Source organism: Parasteatoda tepidariorum, chromosome 3 (genome assembly GCF_982258835.1).
Source record: "Parasteatoda tepidariorum strain Cologne lab strain chromosome 3, Ptep-v5.0, whole genome shotgun sequence".
Lineage (NCBI taxonomy): Eukaryota > Metazoa > Arthropoda > Arachnida > Araneae > Theridiidae > Parasteatoda > Parasteatoda tepidariorum.
In genome coordinates this window covers 66438547-66464240 of record NC_141757.1, presented here as the reverse complement: position 1 = coordinate 66464240, position 25694 = coordinate 66438547, and the positions used below count along the sequence as shown (strand labels likewise).

The window sequence follows — 25694 nt, the reverse complement described above, 5'->3', positions numbered from 1 at the left end:
GTAAGGTATCTATCAATTATCGCAAAATATAATTAAGCTTTTTTTTTTATTCTGAAAATAATTCTTATGGTTATGTTATTAATTTTAATTGCTTTTTTTTTTTTGAAAAAATAAAATAATTCACAATTGAAAAAAATTAAATAAATATTAAAAGATTATTTAATGTAAATAAACCTGCAATAAGTAAGCAATAGGTTAGATTAACTGCAAAATAGCAACAAAAATTATACATAATAAAAAATATTTAAATAATTTTTTTTTCTTCTAAAATGATATTTATCATTAAGCTTTCTTGTAGTACTGCAAGTTTGACAGCAAACATAAAATGGAGCTTTTAGTTTTTTATAATATAATACAGCTATTATAAAATCTGTACTGAAACATACGAGTAAAAAACAAGTTATTTCTGCATATAAATTTATAGAAAAATCTAAGCAACGAAATTCTCTAAAATTTCGAAAAAACATCCAACAAATAAAAGTGTAACTTATCTTGTGGGCCATACAAAATGTAAATTAATATGAAAGATTATATTCAAACTTACTTTAAAATCAGCTAATGCCCCATTTTTAATAAGATAAAAAACTACATCTTTATGATTATTTTCAACAGCTAGCATCAGTGGAGTGTATGTTCGTTCATTCAATGAATCATTAATTGCTCCAGCCTGTAAGAGTAAATGAATATGTACTTAACCTAAAATACCATAATTTATAATTTTAGAAAAAAATTAATAAAATTTAACATTTGCAGCTAAAAAAAAACTTGTTGGGATATACAGTTATCAAACATATACACATTTATATTTAGGCACAACTCCTAATTTACACATTCAAACTGAAAACTTTTTGCACTTACTTAATGGAACAGCTACAATCAATAACTATCCAAACATACACATAATTAGAAATTGTACACTTTTTCAAAACACAGCAATTTAGTGAAACACTAGTGAATTTGGAATTTTAAGTATGTACTGTACTGAGTAACTTTCGAAAATCTCCTTGCTACACGAAAGAAAATTCTTTTTCAATTCCAGACAAAATAGATACTGTAGTACACTTGAAAAGAAAAGCAACATTTCTTTAACAGAAATTTACAAGAATGAACTTTTTCCAGCTATTGAAATATGCTATAAATTAGGGTTTATTAGGTTATTTTGTCTCAATTTCAATTGAGAAAATAGAAAAAAAAATTAAATTAAGAAATTCATTATAAAGGGGTTAGTTAAATCTTGGCCCCACTGTACAGCTTTAGACGAATTTCCTTTTATTAATTTTATACAAAATTTAATTTTAGCAAAAAATGTGTTCACACACACGCAAAAGAGAGAGAGAGAGAAAAAAAGATGAAACAGCTGTAGCAAAAATCACAAATATATTTTCACAATCATCTATAAGTTTTTTACCTGTATAAGTAAATGAACTACAGTAGTTTGACCATTAGCAGCTGCAGCATGTAAAGCAGTATCATCCTCATGATCAGAAAATTTTAAGTTTGGATCAATTCCTCTGGCTGTAAGGAATTAAAATATATATAGAGAGAGAGTATTACATTAGAAAATTTTACAGTTTTTTTTAGTGTTGTTTTTATATGTCAACTAATGAAATTTCCCATGAGAAAACAGTTGTTAAATACGTACACATAATAAATTTCAGAAATATTTTGCCCAACATAGTGTTGTTTTTAAAGGTCAACATAAATTAAATGGATTAATTTCTGCCATTATTTTAATTATTCGATATTAAAACAAAATGTAAAGTAGTTCTAAATTAAATACATTAAGATTAAAATACTACCATTAAATTGAAATGAAAACTATAAAATGAAAATTATTATATCTCATTTTTTTAAGCAAATGAAAAAGATTTCCCTTCTTTTCTCTCATGCTGTTTAATTTTCACAAAGCAAATTTATGAAACAAAACATTGCATTATTATTGTACATTGTATTACATAAGTTTCCATTGTATTATTACTTTTTAAAATTGCTCTTTCAACAAAGTGAAAACTTATTTTTGAATAACAACATAGGTGCATTTGTACTTTGTACCCTTATTAATATTTCAAGGTAAATATAATTAATACTTTACAAAAAATAAAATCTTAATTATTCACTTGCTAATAGCATAATACACAAAAACATCGTGTTACCAACATAAAAATCATGTTTTCCACAAACAAACAAAATTTTTGAAAAATATTTTTTTAAACAGTATGAAAATGTGGTTCAACATTACAATTTTTGTGAGCCCTTCAATTGGAAATTACAAACATTTATTTTTCATAATGTTTGACTTTCAGGTATATCATGTTCTTCTGCTTTCCCTCTTCGAGCAAAATATAATAATACTGTTTTTACATAATAATGAATGCTATCTTTTAAGTTTAATACCTAATATGTTCAAAACTTTTAATAAGTCGCCTTCAGCTGAAGCAGTATAAAATTCTTCATGAGTATGATAGTTTGGAATGTCACGATTTTCATTCATCATTTGAAGTAATTTATCCAATTCATCTTTTTCTGGTCCATTTTTCAAGCCAACTAAAATAAAATAAAAAATTTATTTTTCAAATTGAAACAAAATAACAAAAAATACTGTCTCACGTTCATCATATTTTAAAAGCAAAAGAGATTAATTTTGAACCCCAATTTTAGATAGAAGAAAAACTATTGAATCATAAACTAAATGCACACATACTGTTTGCAAAGATAACCACTTTTAACTTTAAGTAAAGTAAAAGGTAAAAAATACTAAAAAATGTTAGAGATTGGAAATTATATTGAATTCTCAAAAAATAAAATTATAAAAATTTAAGAAGTTTTATTGCAGTTTATATGAATGAAAAGAATTAATTTCCAAACTCACCAGATGACAATACTTTTCCTGTGTCTTCTATTCTGTAAGAAAAATCAACAACTTCGTCATCTTTCATACGCTCTACAGCATTAGAAATTGATATTCTTGCTTTCTCAACATGGGGTCTGAAATTGCAAAAATGTGGTATATAAGTAATGAAGAAAGGTTGCATAAGTATAAGCAATTACAAAGAATCAAAATCATTTGTAATACAAATACTTAATAAATATGCTTATATAAATAGATGCTTAATAATAATGCATAAATATATGCTTATATAATTATATGCTTAATAAATATGCTTATATTAAATAGCACAAAAATATTGAAATAAATCAAATAATTTACATAGAAAACTTTGAGAAAATATTTTTTAAATTACTTATAATATAAAACCACATAATAATAATACATTTTATACATAACATGCTGCTGTGTGATTCAGCTATAAGTATTCATATTTATGAATTTTAACATTAAAAGGTCCTCTATTGAGTAATTAATATTGATTTCAATTTACCCATATCGTAGAAGAATTTTCTTTAATAAGGTTGAAAATGATCAAGTACAAATTTAAAGAAAATGGAATTGTTGTGGAAGCCATTTGCAAAGATTATTCTCAACAAATTAATCTGTACTTTTAATTTTTTTTAATTTTTATTTATACAGATTGATACTTACAATGGTTGATTAGTTAGCTGACTTAAGAAAAATGAAGGTGGACTAGCCATATGCATTTCTAAAGTGACATGCTTTAAACCTGAAGTTGCACCACAATGCAAACAAAATGTCCCAATGCCTTCTTCTTTGGACTGACACTGCTCATGATACAGGTGAACAACTCTACGTTTATTTTTAAAAGTCACACATTGGATAAAAGAGCCCTATTGGGGAATAAAAGACATATTAATGAACTCATGCGATTGAGGTAGAAACAAAACAAATTAATAAGAAACACAGACCTGTGAGCAAAAAAGACCACAATAAGGACAAGAATGGTGATGTTTAAGCCTCCATAAATGCATTTCACACATAATAGTGAAAGGTATTTTCACTGAAGTTCGAACAAGTTTATTAGTCACTACAGGATTAGAGCATCCAACCAGCTAAAATAAAAAAAACTACACATTTAAAAAAGTTATTATTATTTTACAAAAAATTAAACACATTTTACACAAGACTATCCCTTGTGCAAACCTAACAATAACCAAACTTTAAAATAGTGCTATCAGATTACTTTCAAACTATAATATTAAGAGTAATAACATTATTTAAATATCATTTTTATGAGTAATATTTTTGAAATAATGCTAAGAGTCATATCACAAACTTTTTCTACACGGAATTTATCGGAAATATTACATAAATTAGACATTACACCTAACATTATTACTTTTCTTTAATCAAATTGCCTCAAACATAACAAAGAATAACACATAAGCAAGAAATTATCTGTTAAATAGTTGCAGGTTTTGACAATTATTTTAAATTATTATTTTATGAGTCAGAGTTTAGAACTTACCTTATCATCAATAGAATCAACAGCTTGGCAAAATACTCCTTCTTCCTCACTTCCTAAATTTGCCTCATATGTATCACCTTCACAAGTACAATTCATTACTGGAGACTGACGACTATTAAACTAAACAAGGAAAAAAAAAACAATAAAATTTAGTACAAAAACACTCACTAAATTAAGCATAGTTTATTATTCTATTATTGTTGCAGAAATATGTTACGATACATTGAGTATGCTGTGAGATAAAATTATATACAATCAAATCTTATTAATATGAACTAATTTTTGATTCCTTATCAAATTATATACAGATACATTGCTTTTAAGCACTTATAACAAGGATATGCGTAATGCGAAATATCTTTAAAGGTGAAATCTAGGTCAAAATATTACGTTTAACGCAAATTATACATTACTATTTACTTCTGTTATCGTAGGGGAACCTGAGTTTGATAACAAAAAGAATAAATATTTTTGATATTGTTATTTTTAGTGTTGATTATTTCATCATTACTGATGCAAAATGAAAGATAATAATTAAATCAGTCTTATGTCTTCGTAACTAAAATAACTTTTATATTGAAAAAGTAGAAGGAAAAAAAAGCCTTTATATGAATGTGGAGGAGGAAGGATATTTTTTCAATAAATCCTAGTCTTTCATTTTTTTTAAACTAAAAATAAGATATTTTGAATTACAAATGAACTATAAAATTATTGTAAAATATACACAAACATAACAGTAAGAATATTTAATACTTTCTATAAAATGAAACAAGTATATAAAATAAAACCAAGGAATTAGTTAGGTTTATAGTTTCTAAAACACATAGCAATATGAAGTAAATGATACAAAATTTTAGAATCCCTGATTTAAATAACCAGTTTGTTAATTTTTATTATCTGAAATATAACTAATGCTTAATCAATAACTGTTTACAATTATACTTCATTTAGTAAAACTAGAAATATTATAAGACCCTACATAAAATAAATCATTGTTCTTTATATATAATAAGCCCAAATTTTTTATAAATAAAATAAAATTAGCTTTGGTCTAATTTTTCAAATATGTTGAGTTGCATTAAAAACTTTTTTGTGTTTTTGAGTATGAAAAAAAGTTTCTCAATTTTTATTACTATTTAATTAATACTTACAATTATATCAATTTTTGTAATGGGGCCTTTCTTTGCTTCACTGTGAGTAATCGGTTGAAATGTCTCAATAACATCTGAAATAAAAATCCTCTTTGGAATTCTTTCTCTGACAAAAGCAATATAAAAAAGCAAGATTATAAAAGTATCGTATTTTACCTTTAGGTGGATCTGGCTTTGGAACAGGAACCTTACGAGGAGCAGGCATAGGATTTAAAGAAAGTAAGCCAACTTCTGTGTCCACAATATCATCTGTGAAACGTCGTTTTATACGTTGCCTGGATTTCACACAAGTTGCAATGGTGGATTGAGCATCAGAATCTATAATTTTATAGAATACAAGTCATTAGCAGGTCTATACTATCAAAAACAAGTAGCTAGTTTAGCTTGAAGCAACATCCAAACTAAAATATATTTTAGAAAAAATTAATTTAGCTAAATAATTTTTTAATAATAAGATATAAAACAAACTATGAATAATTTTAAATAATACATAAAAATAATATTGTACCTTTTTCTGGACTTTCACTGGGGGAAAATACTCCTTCACTATCTTGTTCATCACCACTTTTCAAAGCATTGTCCTGTTCATCACCACTTTTGAAGTTATTGTCTTGTTCATCACCACTTTTGTTATTACTGTCCTGTTCATCCCCACTTTTGACAGCACTGTCCTGCTCATCACCACTTTTGAAACCATCAGTCATTTTTTCATCTTGATCAGATTGATCATCTTGATCTATGTCCATATTTTCAGCAATGTCTTTGGAACTATCATTTATTTTACCCATACTAGAAGAAGAATCCATTTTTTCAGAATCATTTAATTCATCTGTAGTTTGTTCTTCTTTAACAGATACAGGAGATAGCACTTTGGTCTTCTCACTTGAATTCTCTCCTGGAGATTCTTTACTAGGAAAAACAGAATTTGAAAAACTTTCATTGCTTATATCGTCATATTGCATTGTTTTAGGAGTTTCAGATAAGAACTGTTTTTCAGAGTTAGCATTATTTGAATCATCCCACTGCATTTGATCTAAACTTTCAAGGACATCAGCAACATTTTGGATTGACTCACTACACTCACTTACAATTGCAGATTCAGGCTTATTTTCATCAAGTTCGCAGCTTTGTTCAGTATTTTCATCTTGCTGCACATTGTCTTCATCTTGCTCAACATTATCTTCATCTTGCTGTATATTGTCTACACGTTGCTGTATAGTGTTTTCATCTTGCTGATCAATATTTTCTTCTTGTTTTGCAACAGTTTCAGCTGGCTGAGAAACATTTTCATCAGCATTTTTACTCCTGCTTGTATTCTCTTCTTGCTCTTTTACCTCATTGAGTTTTTTGTCAGCATCTGTGCTAGTAACATCTTGTTTTGATTCTATGGTTTCTACAGAAACTGGAACAGGTGAATTTCTTGAATCGACATTATGGTCATCATCAGCGAGAGATTTTTCTGAAGCACTATACAGATCTTCACTCATCATGCTATTGCCTTCATCAGAATCAAGATAACTACTATTTTCAGTGCCAGCAAGACTGCAGTTATCATCTTTGGATTCATCATTAGATTTAATTATTTTTCGTTTCTTCTTTGACAAATATAAACCATAAGTGCCTCCACGAAAAAACCTTTTCTTCTTTTTCTTTAATTTGCCACTAGAATTGTTACTTTGATTTAAATTACTATTATCTGCATCATCAACTGGAGATGAAGAAACTATTGAAGTAGTATTAGAAAAAGTCAGTTGTCTGGAGACGGATTGGAGACTTTTATTGGAAGAAACTTCATTAGCTTCACTGACATCTTTACGCTTATCACTCAAAGCAGCACTTTGATTATTATCAGAAGTTTTTCTTAAACCAGATCTTAGACTAGATGGAGCAGACTTGGCTGCGTGAGTAGGTTGTTTCTGTAACCTTCTCAATGGCCTTGATGATTCACTTTCTGCAAAACTCTTTTTAGCCCTTTGATTTGATCTTAGTCTCTCAGCAGGATTTTCACTCACAGCATCCTTTTTTGTAATATTTTTTTCTGACTCAGATTTATTTGAAGTCTTACCATCTTCAGTAACTTGATCTTTTTTAGCTTCATTTGATTTAATATTTTTTCTTAAAACTTGACCCAGAGGAGTTTTAAGAGCTGACATGATATTTCCCTGCAACTTTTCCTTGGCTTGTGAAATTAGTTCCGATTTTTGACTTTGTTCTGCAGTTGATTTGAGCTCTTGACTCTTGCCTCTTAAAGATACACCCTCTTTACTTTTTAGTTTTTGCAAAATTTCTTTCTGTTTACCATCTCCAGGTTTTGAAGCGCACATTTTAGCCCGACCTTCACCCCTAAGCACTGGGAAAAATGTAGTTATTTTATGGGAATTTGAAACTGAGCCACTTTGTTCTTCTTTGGAAGTTCCAGAATCATCTTTAGAGGCATTCTTTATTGCAGGGCTGTTAGATGGTGTGGATGCCATTTCATAAATGTGTTGCTATATGTTTGTTTCCTAGATAAGAAAAAATATATGCACAATAAGTAATCAATTAATAAAGATTGTAAATGAAAATTTAAAAAAAAAAAGAGTTGAGCTAAAAACTGAACTATACTTATTCAGCTGCAAACATACAATAAACACAATTCATTCTCACAGAAAAGAGGAAAACTAAAATATCTAGCCATACTGAGCTATTGTTAGTTAATATTTAATTTAGCTACTGTTTTAGACGCTTAACATTGCATTACATTTTACTTTAATCTAAGGAATTTATTCTTTTAAAAATTTTGCATTGAATAATTATTATGAATACATAGAAAGCGCATTGAAAAAAATGATAGGAAAGAAAATTAAACAGTAAACACCTAATTTAAAAATAAATTATCTTATTAACTTATGACAAAAAATACCATGCAAGATGAATTACAGTTCAGTGAGAAAAAGCAAGAGAGTTGAAATTCATTATAATTACAGCACAGAATTATCTTAAATATGTGATGTTGATGACTTTATTTGAAAATACTGAATTGTCCATATTTAACCAAACAGTTTCAGTAAAATTTAAGACTAGATATTAGCCATACATTGTAATTTTTTGAAAGAAAGAATTTTTTTTAAAATTTAATGAGTCAGATGTTTAATTTTGTTAATAATATTAAGTATTCCTACATTTTACCAGATGATTTGGTTGGGACATATGAACAAATTAAAATCTAATTTATATAAAAAATATCAGGCTTACATCAAATAAATCCAATTTTTTTATTAAAAAAAAATCACAAATTTTGCCAATCCTGAGAGTTAGAGCAGTATATTGATTTTTTTTAAAAAGTGTATAGGTACATTTGGTTTGCTTTTGATCAGACTTAAAACAATTTTATTTAGCTTTTAATCAACTTTTATAAAAAGTTTAAAAGATAAATTCTAAATAATTGTAATTTGAAGAGAAAGAAAAAAAATTAAAAAACAAATTACATTTTTACATTCTGCTTAATGAATTCTATGTGAGCAATCTCTGCATACTATAACTTATAAAGTGAACTGAAATCATTCCTGAGTTAATTTATAGTGTTTAGAAAGGAAAAAAATCTTAAATCTATTACAAAATAAATATTTAATCATAAAAATTATTTATTTAAGGAACATAAATATTTAGGTACACCTTGTTCAACTCAAGGTTAATGGATAGATATAGTTGTGTTCTTTCTAATGCATTTTCTAAATTAAATAATTAAAGGGAGAAGGAGTTTTAGAAGAATTATCACACCTTTTTCTCTTAAAAACTTTTGTAAGCACAAAAAATTTGATGAGAACAGCCATTGACAAGGAAATAACCCCAAAGCTTTGAATTATTCTTAGGTTTTACTATGTTTTGAGACTATAAAAGTATGAAGGAAACTGAGACCAAATACAGGCCTTAGTTATAGTGCAGATGAAAACTTTCTTGTTTGAAAACACAGAAAGGGTTAATATTCATAAAGTAATAACTAAATACAGAATGGGTTTTCAAGCAAATGGAGTATCGGGACTGCATTCAGGCTCAGTGTTCAACTTAATTGAACCTCAGATATGAGAATCAAGATTAAGTATAAAGAGAAAGGTAAGGAAATAATTATAATGAACAGTATGATAACTTTTATTTATATTGTGTTTTTATCAAAAAAGTGATTTAAAAACTGTAAACTGATAAGGAATATTATTACATACAGAAAAATATTTATACATATTTTAATCCTGACATACTAACAATATTCAATTGAACATTAGAAATCAACATTAAGAAAAAAATGTTCTATTGAGCATTTTTTTCTTCAGTACAACAGTAATTGAAAAGTTATTGAATTTAACTACCAATAAATGTTTAAATTTGACTCGAATCTTGTTATTTCACACGTTTGAGTAATTATTTAAAAAATATAATTAAATATTTGAGTTAGCGGTCCACTGACCGTTTTCACCAAGCTAAACAAAAACAATTCACATATGTGCAGTTACCGTTAATATATGTTGTAAAATAAAAATTATTAAAATATTTAAATAACTTTTGATTGAAGTAATGTATTTTTAAAAAGTATGATGGTGAAAAAAATGAAATTTATGCTTGCTTTAGGTGATTGTTTTAACACCTGAAGGCTGGGTGTAACAGTTTCACTGTGACTGTGGTTAAATCTTGTAAGTAAACAAAACAATCAATCAGTAAAGATCATTCATTAGATTTAGTTATAATTAAACAAGGGAAAGTATATCACAATTTTTTTCATATAACCATGATAGCTTACAGAAGGCTTGCAAATTTTATTCCTCTTGCTGTAAGAAATTCCGCAGTAAGTTTTATGCTTCTTATAACTTTTATTCTAATTTTCCTCAAATTTATGCAAAATTTTATTTTAAATTTTGCATTTTTATACTATACAAAATACACCATGAATTAATTGGTTTTCTTCGAAATCAATGTCTAAAATCATTATTTATTGATTCAAACACATTTTTGATTGTCAAAGTATTATGAAAGTCACCTTTAATAGTCTATAATTCAAATATGGAATTAAATTATAAATAATCTCTTGATGGAAAAGGAAGATTCAGAATTAGTATATTGAAGAAAACCTATTGCCATTTTTTACATTGTAATTAGATCTCTACTATTTCTAAACCTCTAGCTTTGCGATATGATGACAGAAAAAAATTTATTAGAGCAATAATTTGGCCTTATTTCATTTGGTCAACAATAGAGAATATGATGTTATTTAAAAGTTCTCTAAATGGACTGAGTAATTCTTTTTTTTTCCCTTTCCTAACAGGTTTATTCTCACTCAAGAAGATTAAAAAAAGTAGTCTGCCAAAGCACCTGTCAGCATTTGAGAGCAATTGAATACCGCAACTATTTTACATCAAAAAGTGAGTATTACTGTAAACTGCTAAAAATCATAACAAAAATGCAAGACATTTTTTGTCAGTGAAAAGTCATTAGCCTACACAGAGTTCAATTTTATAAAAATATCAAATATTATGGTAATTACACTTATCTCATTTATAAAACTTGAGGTGAATATAGCGAATAGTGAATGCATTATATTGCATTGATTTTATTTTATAGTATCAAGGTTTCAGATTTTAGTCTTTTAGATGTTAAACTGGTTACAACTAGATTTCAAATTATTTCATAGAACATAATTAAAAATGTTCTGATTAATGATTGTGATTCTGATTAATGAAATGTTCTTTTATGATTGTTGCAAATTATTATTATTATATATATTTTTTTCAAATAACAAACTTTTCTACCAAGTTTTTTTAAAATTATTTTTCTATTAAAAGAAAAAGCAATAAATATTAGTTTAATCATCTATGTCTGAGGTTGTGAAGCGGCTGTTTATAAATTACAAGCTTGTAAAAAAAATGTGTTATTTGAAATAATAATTAATAACATGTAATACTGAATTATTAAGAGTGAGATTAAGAGATTATTCAATTCAAAACTACTAGCCATACACTACATTGCTAACTATGAAAAAAAAGTAGTGACTACAGTAGTTTCACTATATGTAGTGCACTACTTTGGGCTATCTGGTCGGTCTCTTAATCACCTATCAATTAAGTGCTTAATGCAAACTGGATGTATTTACAAACGTAGGAAATTTTTTTTAAACTAATTTTCTTCCATTTTTTTTTATACTGCAACCTTTACATCACATTTTATAAAAGATATGCTTAGTTTTTAAAATTAGCAATCCTTGAATTGTTGTTGTCAAAAATAACTTTTCTCTCATTAATAGTTTTAATGTATATCATATTTATTTATTTTTATTTGAAATTCTAAAATTTATAATGACATTGATTCTGAAAATACTCTACTTTTTAAGCAAACTAAAAAAATTTCCCTAGGAAAACTAGCAGATATACACAATTTTTAAACTTTGAGGAACAACAATTTTCTTCATAACTTTTATTAAGGACTGGCAGAATAACTTATTTTTCTAAATTTTATTTTGGGAATCTTGATTTAGTAGCTAAAAAAGTTGTGTGTTTGACCTCCAAACAAACATAAAATCTGTGATAGTTTTGTTTTGAACTTACAAATTATGTATCATACTTCGTTAGTTTTTTATGTAAAGATTCTAGTCTCTTTTGAGGGGTCTGCTCAGGCCAAATTTACTACCGTTAAGCAGTACCTTCACAAATTCAACTTTAGAAAAAACGGTAGTTTCACAAAATACTTTATCTTAAAATTTTATTTTTGTATCCCGTAAGAAACGATAAATTTCTATTTTTACCATATTTTTGTGTTGATTTTTTTTATGAAATTTTTATTTTTGACAAATTATGACTAAATTTTCACAAAATAGGTACCTACCAGAAAAACCTAGACAGTCCCCTGCCGTTACAAACTATTTTTTTTCTGAGGCAACTTCAACAGAAAAAAAAAATACCAAAATTTACAAACAAATACTGAAATTTATGAATACATTGATATTATAAATTTTAAGTTAAACAGAATGATATTTTCAGATCATAATTGCCTTTTCAATACAATAGGCCCAACACATAAAATAATCTAACTCAAACTAATTGGAAATTAAACTTTGATGCAGATTTTGGCAACCAGGATATAGAACTAGTAAGATTTGGCAGCAAGAAGAATGACCTGAAAAAATGTTCTAGAGAAAGCCACGGCCCAACCGAGGCTGTCATAACAGTGATAATAATTATAGTCTCCAAATACCCAAATTTCTCTTTTAATTATTTAGCTTGATGTGAATTATTTTCATTCTTATAAGCAATAATTATCATACAAATCAAAATTAAATTTTTATTTCTTAATTCATTAAATTCTTTTGAAGACCATCCAAAGATTAAAATAATAAAAGTTACTTAATTCAGAAATATTTCATGCATATGTAGTTGTGATAAACTACACAAATGATGAATATATTTATAAAATTTCACACATTTTTAATCACTTTTGAAATATATAAATTATGTTTCATCTAACTTTTTTTATTACAGTTTGTTTTGGAAAACTTGTTAGCTTTAATTTATCTGATATTGGAGAAGGAATACGGGAAGTTACCCTCAAAGAATGGTACATTTTATCTTTTTATAATAAACTTCATCTTACAGTATGAAACATGTAAAGAATATGTATTATAACTACTTTCTAATCTAGGGCATTGATTCAAAAACTGACTAATTGCTTGTTCCTTTTTGCTTGAATTGGCTTCATTATTTATCTATATCTATACATATATACAAGTATTTCTTACAAAGATATTATCAAATCAAACTTTTTTATTTATTTAAAACTATGTTATTTTTATGCTACATCAGCTGTATTGTTTTCAAAACATGTTACCTCATTTTCAGAAAAAACTGTGGGAAAGCATATGGTGCAGCAAAGATTTTGCTAAACTTTGAAAACGACATGTTTTTAGGTGCAATTACTTCTGATTCGTTTTACTAAAAGTTCGTCCCTATTTAAAGTAAAAGTAATACAAATCTCCACTGTAAAGATATACATATATAAAAAATTTGTGATTAGTAATTGATTCAGTGATAATAATTCAACAATGAATTATAACCAAAATATGTTTTCAAGAATGCACCAAATAATATTCAGAACATTTGACACACTATAGCATGTAAGTGAGATTACTAGTTCAGAAAACATTGAATAAATACTTCTTGTCTTTTTAAATAATTTGCTAAAATGCTGCCTAGAAATTAGAAAATTAAGGGACAAGACTGACTACTTTGGAATTAAATTGTTATGGAGGTGACGGTTTAACATGTTGACTGTTGTACTTGGGAGTAAAAAAATAATTTAAAAGTTTTTAAAGTTTAAAAGGGAGTATCTTGGAAAGTTTCACTAGAAAATTTAATTTCATAAAAATTGAGCAATTTGTGATATTCTTATTACCATAAAGTTCATTAAAACTGATCTTCTTTATTTTATCTGTGTTAGCATTGCTTTAAAAATACTTTGATAATCATATTTATAATTTGTTGTTAGTTAATCTATAATTCTTATTTTTTATGCATATATTTATTAATTTTTTACCTGGGAAATAGGAATGAGATTATTTTATATATTATAGTCATTAAAGTACTTCTCAGTTATTGGGATCATGCTTTTCCAAGTTATTGCCAAAGAAATCATTACACACGCATGTACATGTAACTATATACTATACAAGTATATTTATGGCAGTCTTGGCTATATGGTCTCTATAACAGATAAATACCATCATTATTTTTATTAGCTACTTGTTTAATATGATATTTCTAGATTTTCAAACAAAATTCATTTAAAAATTGAGCTATTTTTAATATGTTACATAGGTATGTCAAAGAAGGAGACAAAGTTAATCAGTTTGATAGCATTTGTGAAGTGCAAAGTGATAAGGCTTCAGTAACTATTACTAGTCGGTTTGATGGATATATTAGAAAATTGCACTATGAAATAGACAGTACTGCTACAGTTGGCTCACCTTTAGTAGAGATTGAACTGTTTGAATCTGGTAACTGTATTTTGATTTATGTAATTGTTTTTATATTGAAAATAAATAAGATGAATTGAAATTTTTATACATTTGATTCTCAGCAAAATGTACTTTTTCTAGGAAAAAGTTACCTTTAAATAATAAAGTATTTAATTTGGTTTTGCTACTTTTCTTCTTCTAATGCCCAAGTAAATTTATTCCCCAATTTTTTTTTTACTGTTAATGTAAACTTGAAAAATGATCCTATGTAGTTGATGCTAATTTATTTGTCTTATTAAATATTAACTAACTATTTGCATTATTGCTAATTATTAAGAAGCTAATTTGCATTATTGCTAATAATTAAGAAACTAATATTTGACTTTTAAAATTCTTATCTTAAATTTTACTGTTAAAAAGAATTGCACGTCATAAAAGGTTTCTATGTCCTGATTTTCCTGTTTCAAAATATTCTGTTTTTATTTGTCCTAATTTTTAACATTTAGTTCTGATACTTTAGTTATTTATTTTTTCTGAACATACCACTTTGACAAATGTGCTATTTTTAAAGGATAATTCAGATTTTTGAAAAATATTTCATTCAAAAGAAATCAGAAAAATTAGACATAATGTCAAAACTAACGTTTTTATTCAAATAATGAAACCTGAAACATATTTCAAATGAAAAGGAGTTACTGTGAGCAACAAAATCCCTGTCTTTATCTTCCATTTTTCTTTTAAAGAATGAATTATTTCTGAATCAATATTGGAACAAAAATTATCTTTATTAACCCCACCCTTTTTACGGAATATTTTTCTCAGTGAATACCTCTTTTCATCGTAAGTCAGTAACAGACGCTTGTCCTTCAGGTCATGAACAATAGGTATCTCAAACTCTTGAAGAAGAATTAACTTTTTAAAGAAATAAAACCTTTCATCCCCATTAGATTTTTTTTTCTTCATAAAAATATCTAACTCTCCACTTGTTGAAATTCAAAATATGCCTAATAAAAAAAAAAAGCTAAAAACTGTAAATATCCTATTGTGGCTCATTTTATTTTGATGATCTTTGTAACCAGATAACCACACATTATGTTTTCTTTAATTTGTATACATTTATCATTTATTCTTTAGTATGTAGATTTTATATGATATAGTTTTGAAGTAATATATTGTTGCATGAAAATAACTCTAAATATCAGTTTATGGTTATTTTGATCTCTTTTTATATTGAGGGATCTATTTCCAATGTCAAGAAAATTAGGTTCTGATTATTCTCCACATATGTATGTGGGAGATTGCACCACTTTATATAATTTCTGATCAACTTTTTTCCATGTTTGTTTTATATTTTAATGAGATGAGTTATTGTATTTTTTTTTTTTTTTTAATGTTGTGGAGAGCTAAAAAAATATGCCTCACAAAGCAAAATTTTCAGAGCAGTGGATTATACCATTTTTTGCCCCTTTGTTTCAACTTCTTAAAAATTGTCTAGTGTGTATTGCACCAAAAAACATCTTGATTTTTTTGTAAAATGTTTTTCTTAATTTTATTATGAAGCCTGCCATCTAGATTATTACAACAGTATATTACTTTCTTTTTCCATCAACATGGTATTTTACAGAATCTGTGGCTTGCTATCACGAAATGAAATATTTAGAAATGTGGATTGCACTATTTTTTATAGCCGTTTGTTTCAACTTCTTAAAAATAGTCTACAGTGCATTACACCAAGAACGTCCTGAGGTTTTGTGAAATTTTGTCCTGTCTTTTAATTTGAACCACTTTGAAGCCTGCAATATATGTTATTACAACAGTAGATTTCTTTCATTTTCCATCAACATGACATTTTATGATGTTTGTGATTGCTATCTAAATAAAATTGTTCAACTCTAACTTTCAGTATTAATTCAAGAATTAAATTGTCAAGTTTCAAAATTTTTATTTAACTAAAATTATTATATTCCATTATGTTTACAAGTTTTATTATTAGATATATTTAGTATATCAATTGTTTCATTCATAATTATTTAAATAGAAGGGAGTTGCAAATTTTTTTTTTATTTTTTTAATATTATTTTTTTTTTTATGTGTCTAGATGACTCTGAGGAGCAGATTGATCAAGTTCAAGATCAACTTGCTGCACCATCAGGCTTAGAAATTGACTTTTCTAGGAAATCTGCCAAAGTTCTTGCTGCCCCTGCTGTAAGACGTATAGCAATGGAAAATAATGTAATTTCCCTTTCCTCAATTAGTCATCTTGTTGCTTGAATGGAAAATATTAGAACAAAATTTTTCTATATTTTGCTTTGCAGGAAAACTGCTTTATCACAAAATTAACTAGTTTTTAATGTTTTTCTTTTCATAACTAATATATATATATATATATATATATATATATATATATATATATATATATACATACATATATATATATACGAAGCAATAAACAACAAAAGAAAAGAATTTAAAAGGAAGTTTAAAAATTTAAGATTTATTAACTGCAAATGATCTGCAAGTACATAGAATTCATAAAATATGATGAAAACATAAAGAAAACAATAAAAGAAGCCAAAAAAAAAATAAGAAAAAAAGGATTTTTAATTAAAAAAAGAAAAATTATTAGATGTAAAAAAATTTTAAAAAAGTGAAAATTAAAAAATTAATGAAATAAATAATAATTAGAAAAATTTTAACTATGAAATGATATCTTGTAGTCAGCCCACATAATTATAAGTGCAAAAAATAATACTTCCTAATATTGCATAAATATAACCAAAACAAAATATTATTATATCAAAATACTATTATGTGAGGAACACCAAAAAAAGAAAGACTGATTTGCAAATATATTTTTATCAAGAAAAAATGCATAGTAAAATTCGCGAGAAAGCTGCAAAGGCATTGTGTATTTACAAAAATCTTGCGGAAGTGATTATAGATGCAGTGGAAAATCTATATAACGCAATTCTCCTACCACACTAGCTGTGAGGGTGTAAACAATGATGTTTGCAGTTAAGAAATTTCTATAACTAAGCAAGAGCTATAAACTTTTTACATTTGTTATTTATTTGCTATGAGGTTAAAATTTCGAAAGCTAGGCGAACCAAAATTTATTATAATTTGTTTGTCGTCATTCTAATAATGCAGTAAATTTAAACTTTTTTCTGTAAATAATAATTTTTTTTTAATTTAAATTTTATTTTAAAGCATTTTATAATTGATCTGTTCCAAACAAACATTGCCATATTTAGTAGGTAAGTTTAAAGATAAGTAAAATGATGTATGTAACACAAAATTCCATAAATCGCAAAGCCCCAAATTTCAAGGTTTTGTCTTTGAAAGATCTTGTCTACTCTTATTGTAGTTGAATTCTCTAACATTCACATACTTTGGTAATATATAAATTTATATGTGAATTCAATTTTTAAAAACTATTGCTTTTTAAAAATGTTTACTATTTTGTTTCTGAATTAGATTTTGAATTATTGTTCTAATAAACTTAAATAAAAATTTGTAATTATTATTTTATAAATTAAATTTGTGGTTTTAGAAAAATATTTTAAAAGACTGTTGCAAGACATCACTTAATACAATGACAAGCCACCAATAATTGTGTATAAATGCATAAGGGTCATTCTCATGAAAATTTTACATTATCCAGATTTTTCATTTTTAGTTACTGTAATGTTTACATTTATTTTATGAAAGAAAAGGCTCATTTTTAAGATATTATTACTTTACATTTAAATGTAGAAACTTTACATTTAATTTTAATTCTGAAATGATATTCAGAACTTAATATTCATTTTATTTTTTTAAGTTGTTATGGATTGTAATTTAGACTTTATGACTTGCTTCTATTTCAATTAATTTTAATGTTTGTCATGACATCACAATATTTTTCTGCAAATTGTATGCTGCTTTTCATGTGTTTAGGTGAAGCTTAGTGATGTTAAAGGAACAGGAAAAGATGGCAGGATAATGAGAGAAGATATATTTGCTCACCTTGAACTTCTTAAGAGCAAAGAAACTATTGGTAAGGGATGAAAAAAAGAATCATTTTATTAGTAATTACTAAGCTCCTTACTTTTAAAAAATTTTATGAGTATCGATTTACAAAGCAAGAATCCAAATATGTATAGTAAAGCTTTTTTTATCTATCCATTATGCTTTTCCAGTACCCAGAACTAAAGGCCGTCAACAAATAACAAGAATAGCCACCTGTGCACACCGCTTTTAAATCCAACTGTATTCTTATGTTCGATGTGTTTTTGGTACAATGATCCTAATAGGACTTATGATTTCCTAAAAGAGTTTGTGACACATTTGCAACTCTGTATTAAGACTGAAGGGCATCACTTCGAAATATGTTAATGTAGTACTGGTAGTAATCTTTTTATATTTATTTGAGCTTTTGGTTTGTGGTATTGTAAGCATTAAAATGGTGTGTATGTGTATAAGCGGCTTCTTGTCACCTTGTATTCTTTGCAGTTCTCTTATTGACTTTCCTCTTTATTGCTCATTAAAGAAATTGCAAAAAGTAGAAAAGTATTTTGACTATTTTTCCTTAAAATCAAACTTATTAAAAATTTAGGAAAAAAACAACATCAAGTTTATGAATGTTAATGTTACACAGCCATTTCTTTTTGCCATCATTGTGGATAAAATAAATGTAAAAAAATTATGTAAAAAATTGCATCATTATTTTCATGTTGAGTGCCACATCTGTCAATGGTAACTAACACTGAACTACTTCCTGTTTTGGCCGTGTCGGACACTAATGACAGTAAAATATTTAACTGACAGTGTAAAATACGATACAAAATTAAAAATTTGCATTGTTTTAAGAAATTACTAAAATTTTAGTTAAAATTTACTTAATTTTTATTTATTACAAATCAAATTTTTGTTCATTTCCATCTATTTCTAATGTAAACATTCCTATACTTAATTATGAATGCTTCTAAGCAGGGCATGTGGCTTAGTGGAAGTTTCCTTTAAAATATGTGCTGCGTTCAATTTGTTAATCAGTGTTAAAATTCCCTGGAGTTAGACAGCTGACAAAAAAATATTTTATGCAATATTTCTTTGTCTTTTTTATTGTTAATCTTTTTTTGCAGCTCAAGTATCCAATGAAATTTCTATGCAGCATTCTCCAGAACAAATTGTTAAAGAACTTACAAAAGTGACACTGCCATTTGTTGAGCAACGTGAAGAAATGCCTGTGCAAAGCCCTTTACCTGCTGGAAAAGATGTAACTGAAGTGATTAAGGGGTATAAAAAGGCTATGGTGAAAACTATGACCAAGAGCCTCTCTGTGCCAACTTTTGGTTATTCTGATGAAATAGATGTCTCTAGATTTTTTGAACTAAAGGCATTTTTTAAAAAAATGATGGAGGAAAGAGGCTTAAAGTTTACTTTTATGCCTTTCTTTGTAAAAGTAAGGAAACTGCATTCAATTTCGCACTGTATAAAATATAGCAATTATTATTGATTAATATTTTAAAAATGATTTTGTTGCTGTTTTTTTAAATCATTGTTCACGTCATTTTAGCATGTTTGTTTATACATATTTTTTTTTTAATTAATTACATCTAAATAGCCCTTTTAATTACCTATACCCTATTTTTATTGATTCCTGTTCTTGTTTCCTTGCTTTTATGAAAGAAGCTTTAAAAATATATATTTCTTTATTTGCCCATAGTAGAGACTATTGACATTGAGAGACTGTTTGTAAGAGTAATTTATAAGAAATGTTATCAAATTCTTTTAAAGAATGCTACATTTTCTACTGCTTTTTCTGTATAATTTAGAATTTACCAATTTTGTAAAATGTCACAAATGCTTAATTTTTTTTTTATGTTAGAAATATTTTTTGAAAAAGAGTAAAAGTAAATCAATTGTTTTTACTCTTGCTTTAATATTAGAATGTTTTGTTGTATTTATAAAAAATAGAGAATTATACTTAAATATGAAATAATACTGAATTAGGACAAAAAAAGCGTAATGCTATATAAAACTTTTTCTATGGGAACTCTACATGCATTTGTGTGCAAACTTTTCTGTGAATGACTGTTTAAAAAACAAAAGTTTTATTTATTTTCCAAACTCCCACTTGGAAAAAACACATAAAATTTAGAAGAAATAGTAATAACTTGAAAAGTAAAGTGTACGAAAACATGAAAGCAAATGAAAAGCAATTATACAAAAATCTATTAAGTATACAGGTAGAAATCTCAATGAACTCATTGAAGAACAAAATGCAAATCAAAAATTGGTTTAAAATTAAAATAGTTTAATCATATTTTTATAAATATATTTGAAAATGAATTTTGGGCATATGTTGCTTTAGCCCTTTCCCAGATTTGACATAGATTTTGTTAGAATGCTACATCTTCAAACTGACTTTTAACAGATTTTTATTTAAGAATATGATTTTTTTATATATTTATTTTATTTTATAATATCAGAACAGATCAACAGCGGAGTATTTATATAATCTGGCTATTGCTAATTATGCTGTATATACTGACCAGATGCAATTTGTCGACATAATATCCATTGCAATCCCTTTTATTTTTCTTCCAGGCTTTATCTTTATCCTTGCTTCAGTTTCCAATTTTGAATGCAACTGTTGATGAAAAGTGTGAAAATATTACTTACAAGGTAAACTTACATGTTGCATCATTTACCCTTTGAAATATTTTGTGAGGTTTAACAAAATCTGAAAATATGCAATCTTAAATCAATGTTTCTTTTGTCTAGTTAGTTTTCTATCTTATGTTGATAATCATTCATTATGAACTATTTGACATTTTTTATCTTATTTAGTTTTGCTTTAGAAAGTTGGATTTTGTATTAAATTGATGTAGCAATGTTTTACTTTTATGGAGTCAATTATGGCAATCTTAATTCATTTCTTATTACTTTTTAGTTTCTAAATTAAAGAGGTATTGGAATGCAGATTGAAATATTCATTGAATTAAAAGCTCTTTTAAATGCTTTATTTTTGGATTAAATGAATGCTTTGTTTAATATTTATTTCATTTAAATTATTTTTAAAATTCATTTTTATTCACAAATGTTCCTCATGTACAGATGATAGGTCTTATTTTTTTACTAAACCCATTTTGATTAAAGGTTAATTTAATAATGTTTGTTAAAATAAACATTAAAAAAAGCTTTCTTTTATTTTAAAACCTTAGTTTTAAATGGCAAAATTTTTATGTTTCAAGACCAAGGGTTAAGAGCAGTTTATGTCCATGAAAGCTGATTCTGAATAAAAAATAAAGGGTGCATGCTCAGACAATGCATATTTTCACTACATGATAACTTTCTAAGTAGAAACTGATTTTCCATGTTATTGGTTTATCAAAACGTAGTAATCTTAAAAATCCAACAGATGGCGATTCAACTGAAATTTTTGTAACAAAATGGACATAAACGTTCTTCCTCCTTGATTTTCATTTGTTTTCTTTCTCATTTAATTTGAAAAAAAAACTGTAAATAACAGATTATACACTTTTTTGTGCAATAATAGTTTGAATAATTTTTTGAAAGATGACCTATTAATCAATCAATTTGAACAAGTGAATATAAAAATTTAACCCTCAATACAAATAATTTTTATCGATAAAATTTTTTTTCTTCCGCAAATAAAACAATAACTGTAAAATTTCTTTAGGCATTGTAATGCTTTCATTGCTGAACTAATTGGTTGAATTATTTTTTAACTACTGTACTACTTGGACAACTTGATACTAAACCAGTTTGTTGAGCAAAAAGAGTCTTAGCTAAGTTTACATATCAGATGATCGCACATCAGATAATTGTTTTGATATTGAAATTCTTTTTTCCCCATCTGATTTTAATAGCAATCTTATAATGTTTTACATGAAAATAATTTTCGTTAAAGCAAACTATTACATTTGACAAACATTATATTCAATGCATGAGAATGAATTATGTGTTTAAAGTTAAATGTTTCTTTTTTTAAACCCTATAAGGCATCTCATAACATTGGTGTAGCAGTGGATACCATTCATGGATTGATTGTTCCCAATATTAAAAATGTTCAGCAGTTGAATGTTCTGCAAATAGCTTCTGAATTAAACCGACTTCGTGATTTAGGTAGCAGAGGTAATCTTGGACAAGGCGATTTAACTGGTGGAACTTTCACTCTGTCCAATATTGGATCTGTAAGTTTATTTTAAGAATATTTTTCCTTATTTTTCTAATATTCATTATCTTACATCTGGCTTAAGCTGACTTTAACTCTTGATCTCTTGTAATTGCTATGATTTGTTTGAAATTCGCGTCTGAAGTTGTTATTCTTTTAATCTTTACTGAATTAATGTATTCATACTTGTATTGATTCTTGAATTATATGTCACAACCTGCATATTAAGGGCGTATATGTGGCATATAATATGCCACAATCAGATACTATGTGTCACAACCAAAGTTGTGGCATAACTTTGGAAGAATTTTTGTGTTGAAAAAAAAAATTTCTTAATTAGAATTAGAAAACTTCTTTAGACTTTGTAATGTTACCAAAGGATTAAAAATATGATTCATAGATTATAATTTAGTTCTAATTGTATTTATTATAAAAAATTCTTGTTTTAATTAGTTAAGATGTTTTTAATTATATTTTTTAATAAAACGTCATGAATTGCTATTTAAAATTTTGGAACCTCTTCCTAAACCATTATTATGTTTATATAGGTATAAATGCATCTTTAATTGTATGTTTGAATGAACTTTTAGATTGGAGGAACTTACACCAAGCCTGTGATATTTCTTCCTGAAGTAGCTATTGGAGCAATTGGTAAAGTTCAAGTAAGTATATTTTAATTTAATCTGCAGAAATTTTCACTTTTTTTCATTTTTTAACATTTAATTTTTTTAAAAAGAATTTTAATCTGAAACTTGGTCAGTCATTTTGTTGAAAATCTGTAATCATGGTCTGTAATTTTGGGAAAAATTTTACTAGAAAATCTGGGAATTTCATTTCTCAAAATAAATAGTAACCTTGACTTATTCAGTTCATGTATACTTCAAGATTTCAATGTTTTGCACCAAGTTTACATCTTTACAGTTTTATAGGGAATTTCGCATTGTTCTCATTTGTATTGTTTCTTAATGAAGATTTTTGTGTTGTAGAGTCTTCCTAGATATGATGACCAAGACAATGTTGTGAAGCGTCATATTATGGTTATCAGTTGGACTGCTGACCACAGGGTGATTGATGGTGCCACCATGTGCCGATTTTCAAACCTATGGAAATCTTACTTGGAAGATCCTGCATTTATGATTTTGCATATGAGATAAAAAGGAAAATCAACAACATATGACATTGTTCCTTGTTTCAAGTTTTGAAAAATTTATAAATGTTAGTCTTTTTAATGTGTTACACTTTTCAAAAATTTAATTTGTTTTAATATTTTTTTAGAGAATATGGGTGATAAAGCTAGTTACAGTGCCATTTTTCCTCTGTTTTTCATCGTTAAAGTCAAATCAAAACATTACAAAGCATTTTTTTCTTAACTGCTATCTTATAGCTAATCAAGGAAATCAAATTATTTTTACTGACTTTATAAGTGTTTCCTCGTTTTTATTTTTAAATTTTTGTCCAGGTTTTTTATATTTTCCATTAAAATTGAGTTTAATTGGATTAAACCTGAATATAAAATTAATGAAACTTTAATTAAATCAAACTAGGTTTAATTGAAAGTATTTATTTATTGTTCATCGGTTATAAGAGTTAAAAAGCTATATTCTTTTTTAATTAATAGTAATTTTTCATCCATACTTTTCATAAGATAAGCTTAACTTCTAATGTTATATTTTAATAATAAAATTGTTTAATGTACAATTTCAATTTCAAAAATTATTTACAATTCGCAACTAATAAATCATCCTATTGATAAATCATCCGGTAAGACTTCACAAATTTACATCAAAAGAGTGATGGTGTTATAATTTCAGTGTTTAACAATTCTCATTTCTTGCAACGTTTGGTTCGGTTTTTTTTTTCCTTTTTTTTTACATCCTAAAATTAGTTTATTTCAACTTAATGAACAAGTTTAAAGATTAATAGGATTGAAAGTGCTTAAAGTTTCACAAAAAAAAAACTTTTGCCATTTGTTAATCAAATCCAATTCTTTCCACTGCAGTTTTAGATCTGAGCATCCTTGAATATTGCTTTGTTGTTGATGGAAAATCGCATGCCCTGATCGTAAAGAGTTTTGTGTTGTGCCAATTGCTAAGAGCGAATCTTTAATTTCAGTTCAATATGCATTTTATTTAAAATTTGATTGTGTTCCTCTATGTGGCAACAGCATTTGCTGATGGTATTCTATTACTTTTAGCTATGGGAAAAATCATACAATATCATAGTAAACATATGCCATATAAATAATGGTGCACATTTTAAAAATTGTTATGAAGAACTATGTTAGTTTACTTTCAATTTAATGTATGATTTGTTGTAAAACTAATTAAACTGTTAAAATATATCATTGATACTGAGACTTTCAATTTAAATCCCCCTGTATATTAGTTATTGAGAATTACCTTTCAACAACTTGATCGATTTCCAAATAACGCTTCCTATCTTGTTTGAGCTCTGTTTTTGTTTACTTAACCAAGCCAAGTAACAGTTATCATAGGTTGTGTTATCTTGGCCAGAGTTGTCTCCAGCATTTAAGGTAAGGGGTTAATATCTATAAGTTTCCCTAATGTTATTTTTGTTCTTGATACTCTCAACAATATTATCTTCATTCATTTCATTTTAAGCATAAATTTTACAATTTGTAATATGCTTCTTTATGTAAGTTAGTTTCTCTTAAAAATTTTGTGTAAGTTAGTTTTTTTTTTTTTTTTAAACTTACATTTCAAAATATTTAATACCTAGTCGTCACTCTTAATAACTTTAACTTCGTTTTCATTATTTTTTTATTGTATAATTGAATACGGATAATCTATGTATAAGATCATAGCTGACATCTCTCCTTATGATTTGTCTGATGGAATGTAATTCTCAAGATTTATTGATACGTGAATTTATTTTTAGAATAACAATTTTTGCATTTATATAATATATGAATTATACTATATGTTATAAATATTTTTGTATTTAATGTTATATGTTTTATATTTAATAAAAAAATATTTTGCATATTA

At 26.4% G+C, this 25694-nt stretch overlaps 2 protein-coding genes across 3 annotated transcripts in view; one reads left to right on the top strand and one right to left on the bottom strand.

Moving 5' to 3' along the window:
* LOC107441994 (histone-lysine N-methyltransferase EHMT2) overlaps positions 1-10157 on the bottom strand; it is a 21066-nt gene extending 10909 nt beyond the window's left edge. Inside the window, exons 1-11 of one of the 2 annotated variants that reach the window (XM_016055423.5) lie at positions 9877-10157; positions 6042-8037; positions 5690-5851; positions 5534-5607; positions 4383-4502; positions 3823-3966; positions 3542-3744; positions 2870-2985; positions 2395-2544; positions 1409-1515; positions 545-667 (exon numbers count right to left, since the gene is read on the bottom strand). In XM_016055423.5, the coding sequence (XP_015910909.1) occupies positions 545-667; positions 1409-1515; positions 2395-2544; positions 2870-2985; positions 3542-3744; positions 3823-3966; positions 4383-4502; positions 5534-5607; positions 5690-5851; positions 6042-8007 (3165 nt within the window). In that variant the 5' untranslated portion in view covers positions 8008-8037; positions 9877-10157. Of the gene's footprint in view, positions 1-544; positions 668-1408; positions 1516-2394; positions 2545-2869; positions 2986-3541; positions 3745-3822; positions 3967-4382; positions 4503-5533; positions 5608-5689; positions 5852-6041; positions 8038-9732 lie in introns of both variants that reach the window. The other variant, XM_071180716.2, reaches the window with a different exon arrangement.
* Dbct (Dihydrolipoamide branched chain transacylase E2) lies at positions 10104-25694 on the top strand. Its single transcript, XM_016055424.4, has 11 exons — positions 10104-10349; positions 10827-10923; positions 13033-13108; positions 14365-14543; positions 16603-16736; positions 18444-18543; positions 19628-19947; positions 21096-21173; positions 22514-22705; positions 23277-23348; positions 23673-25694. Exons 1-11 carry the CDS (start codon positions 10293-10295, stop codon positions 23838-23840), a joined length of 1473 nt encoding a protein of 490 aa, XP_015910910.1. The 5' UTR covers positions 10104-10292; the 3' UTR covers positions 23841-25694.